At 47.0% G+C, this 4,144-nt stretch overlaps 1 protein-coding gene across 1 annotated transcript in view; it reads right to left on the bottom strand.

Annotated features, from left to right (window-relative positions):
- Window positions 1–4,144, bottom strand: part of Cfap44 (cilia and flagella associated protein 44) — an 81,884-nt gene continuing 77,740 nt past the window's right edge. Inside the window, exons 33-35 of the mRNA XM_005345015.3 lie at window positions 3,158–3,318; window positions 1,903–2,037; window positions 1–694 (exon numbers count right to left, since the gene is read on the bottom strand). Of these exons, the coding sequence (XP_005345072.1) occupies window positions 503–694; window positions 1,903–2,037; window positions 3,158–3,318 (488 nt within the window). The 3' untranslated portion in view covers window positions 1–502. The remainder of the gene's footprint in view (window positions 695–1,902; window positions 2,038–3,157; window positions 3,319–4,144) is intronic.

The raw sequence follows: 4,144 nt of genomic DNA, 5'->3' as shown, positions 1-4,144 counted from the left end.
GAAGTCGACAGTAACAACGTTCATATTTGCATTTCTGTTCTCAGTTATTACTGGCACCATGGTTCGCCTTGTTTCTCTTAGGTCCCTTCACAGACTATTCAACACAAACAGTTTATTTTCAAAAGACACAAGCACAAAGCAGAGGATGTTCTCTCACTGATTGCTGAATAATAGTTTTTCTTACCAACGGCTGAATATTCAGAATCCCAGAAAAACAGATGTTACTGAGGACACAGTATGTAACAGCTGTTTTCTTAAATTACAAGATCCAACCTTCTTCATGCTCAAGTTAGGCTGGGAACATCCAACCTGTCTTAGCACAACTATAATTACACGTCATACATCAGTTATTTCTAAGGCGGAGAGATACTGTTAATCCACATGGCAGGGGGCTTTTCTACACTCTCGCTATGGTTGGCTCCGTAGCGGGAGGATGGGTGATGGGAAGTAGGCTGGTGAGTTCCGCCAGGGCTCCCGGGTCGGAGATGAGAAGATCGTGCAGTTAAGCATCCACAGACTTCATTTCGTTCTCTTGTGTGGATGTGATGGGTGGGAGAATGAGCCCTCCTTTCTTCCGCAAAAGGGCAATCTCCTCCTTTAAGGCCAAGATCTTATCTGCCTGGGTTTGGACCAGCTCGGTGATCTTCTGTCTTGCCACTGTGTCTGCTTTCCGAGGGCCCTGGAAGGCATTTCCCTGTTTGGGGGGGAAATAAATACCAGTCTTACAGTCCATTTAAACAGTGAACGCCTCTTCAGAGGACTTTTATTTCTCTACTGAAATCTCACTCTTAAAATGTGTGCCTTTGGATAACTTTTAAAATTCAACCCTGCTTCGGACGTACTTTGAGCTATTTTCTCAGTCCTTCCCTCGAGGCACAGAGAAAGATTAAAGGACCCGAGACGGGAGAGGAGCCCGGCCCACTCGAGTCTACTGGAAGCCTCTCACCAGCTGAAAGCCGAGAATTCTAGCACAGTTGAAATCTGTGCGGAGGCTGCCTGCCGAGAGGCAGCCTTCCTTTGATAGATACTGCAAATAAAAATGTTAAAATAGCAATGAACTATGCATAAAGTGGAAGCCCATATGACCTTAGGGCAGGGCCTTTCTTCTTCCCTACCTGAAAACCTGTAATTTCTCTGTACTCTTACAAATAAGACTATATAAACTTCGCTTACAATGAAAACAGATCAGCCCCTCTGCGCAACCCTTGTGGCCTATGGTTTTCTCTGCCTGGAATCGCAACATATTTTGAACAAGGTCCCAGCTGACGTAGCTGCTGTTCCTCAGGGGACTGAAATTTGAAAACACCTGGTTTAAATTATTTCCAGGATGCTTGAAGAAAATAGAAAGCAGAAAAGGTTACGAAAGACAACTGATGTTTTTGCAGACACTATGGAAGGTGAGGGGTTATCAGAGGACAAGACTCAGCTCAGTGAACATTAAATAGGCGCTATCCATCATACACTCTGTAGTAAGTACATCCTTAGGTGCCATATAGGCATAATAACAAGCTGAAACACTCAAAAAAATAGAGAGCATTTCATAGGGTGTCATGTAGCATTCTACAATCCAAGAATCCTGTCAAGTCAAATAAACATGCTGAAAATGGATCCTGACACCAACCAATTTCAGGGAGCACATTGGTATCATTTACATGCCCTTACCTCTCCAAGATCAAGGCGAAGCCTATCACGAGTTCTCAGCTGAGCTCATGGCACACCAGAGGCGCTTGGGAAAGCTAGTCCCCCCTCCCCCGCCCTGGGAAGCCACTCTAACAGGGTCAGTACTGAGTCGGTCTCCGGGGGTAGATGGCCTGGAAGTGGTCTAAGCTCCATGTCTGTTTAAAAGCCAGCGCTGTGCAGGACTCTGGGTTCTGCAAACTTTCCTCTTGAAAGGGAACACACCTGCTGGTTCTGGAGCGTGTTCAGTCTGGAATCCAGTTTCTTCTTCTCGATGCACAGGTCGTTCATCTGGTGCAGCTTTCGGGTGTGCTCTTTCGTCTTCATCATCAGTTCCCACCGCAACTGAGCAATCTTTTCCTGCCGGGGAAGGAAGGCAGAGCACGGATGACGTGAATAGGAGAGGAAATAAAGACAAATGAGGCTCCAGCTCAGTCAAATCCACCACTGGGGGCATAGCTCTCCGGTAGAGTGTCTGACAAACATGTACCAGGCCTTGGGTTCAATGCCCAAGACTGGAAAATAAATTAAATGTAAAACCAATCAGGCAAAAGGAACACGATGTGTACATGAAAATATATCCGGAGCCAGAATGAAAACGTAAGCAGAAAAACTGCGTTGAGTCTGGTTTGACTGTAAAGACAGCTGTAAAGCACTTGCTGCCGTGACTAATGACTTGAACCCCATCACCAGGACCCACCTGGTGGGAGGACAGAACTGACTCCTTACAAGTCCCACAGCTGTGCTATGATGCCGTCGAATGCCCATCCAGATGACTATATAAGTGCAGTCTGTTAACTGTGCTGGGGATTGAACCCAGGACCTTGCCCAGGCTAAGCAAGCACTGTCCTCACTGAGCGACAACTCCAGTCCCCCAATGTGTTTTCTAAGTCCAAATTGGAATAGCAGGCCAATGCTATTAAGTAGAGCAACAGGATTCTCAGAAAACAGCGGCGCCATGTCCAAAGCTGTGAGAGTACACACATTTTAAGGCATCACACGTTGTATATGCAACCTAGACTCTAAAGCCCAGCTCTGGAGCTGTCTCTTCAGAGAGATGAGACTCTAGTAAAAAGTGAGACAGGGGCTGGACAGTGGGTGGCTCCTTTAATCCCAGCACTCGGGAGGCAGAGGCAGGCAGATCTGTTAGTTTGTAATTAGCATGGTCTACAGGGTGAGTTTCAAGATTGCCAGGGCTATGAAAGGAAGGGAAGGGGAAGAGAGGAAAGGGGAGGGAGGGAGAGGGGAGGGAGGGGAGGGAGGGGAGGGGAGACAAGGGAAGGGAGGGGGGGAGGAAGGAAGGAAGGAAGGAAGGAAGGAAGGAAGGAAGGAAGGAAGGAAGGAAGGAAGGAAGGAAGGAAGGAAGGAAGGAAGGAAGGAAGAAGTGAGGCAGGCCCTTGGGTGATCCCAGACAGTTCGCAGGAGCCACTCACCAGGATTTTATAACTCTGGAAACACAGCCGGCCCCTTCCCCTCTCACCTCCCACATCCTTAGCTCCTTCGCATTGGCTAGCTCCTTTCGCAGTTTTTTGATCTTCAGTTCTTCGAGTGTTGTGTTCACAGAAAGCGTCTGCAGGGCTTCCAGGTCGATCACTCGGCCAAACTTGCTGATCATCAGATCGCGGACCGTCTCTTCCATCTCTGAAAGACCATCACTGTCTCAGTCTTCCCGGTAGCTCCAACCGTTAGTAAAGGGACAGAGCAGTACCGAGAAAACCCCAAGGAACGGCTTTGGCAACACCGTGAAGACTTTTTGTTACCAAGAGCTTCCCAGCCCCCACCCCCGTGGATGTTTGCTTGCTGCTTACTTAAAATGCCTTCCTCATTTTCAAAACCCAGTGTAAAATGGCCCCATTTTCCCAGAGCGGCTTGTGTGCTCTGACCTCTGTCCCTCAACTACTGATGGGTTCCAACTAGATTGTTAAGTGGTCGGATCGTTCTAATTGATATTTACAGACTCTAATATTAAGAACGGAGCAGGCACTTTGTAGAACCTTCCATCTCACGCCAAGCAAACATTACAGTAAGTCCTTGTGGTCCTTCTCAGGGCACACCTGGTCTGCTCTGCCCCACCCCTTTTCCATGCCCCTCGTTCCCACACCTCCTCTCGGCTGCTCCACTTCACATCTAATCTTGGAAAATAACAGTAAACGAAGGAGCCGTTTCCAAAGGCCATCTAAGATACAACAGTTTCACAGGGCTCCAAAGCAACCTACTAGCTAGGAATACATAGAAATGTGTGTACTGCTTTTCTTATTTTTTTTTAAAGACATGGAACACTAAGCACGCAATCGGCAATAGTGGTTCTCTCTGGCTAAGGGAAAACAAGAGAATGTACCCCTCACAGGCAGGTGTTACAATACTGACAACATTAATTGAGGAGGTACATTTATTGGTTTTATTTTGTTTTGGTACTTGACAACTTCCACATAGCTCCTATATACCAAACATTATAAAATATAAAAAA

This window comes from Microtus ochrogaster, chromosome 2 (genome assembly GCF_000317375.1).
Source record: "Microtus ochrogaster isolate Prairie Vole_2 chromosome 2, MicOch1.0, whole genome shotgun sequence".
NCBI lineage: Eukaryota > Metazoa > Chordata > Mammalia > Rodentia > Cricetidae > Microtus > Microtus ochrogaster.
This window is presented reverse-complemented; position numbering and strand designations above follow the sequence as displayed.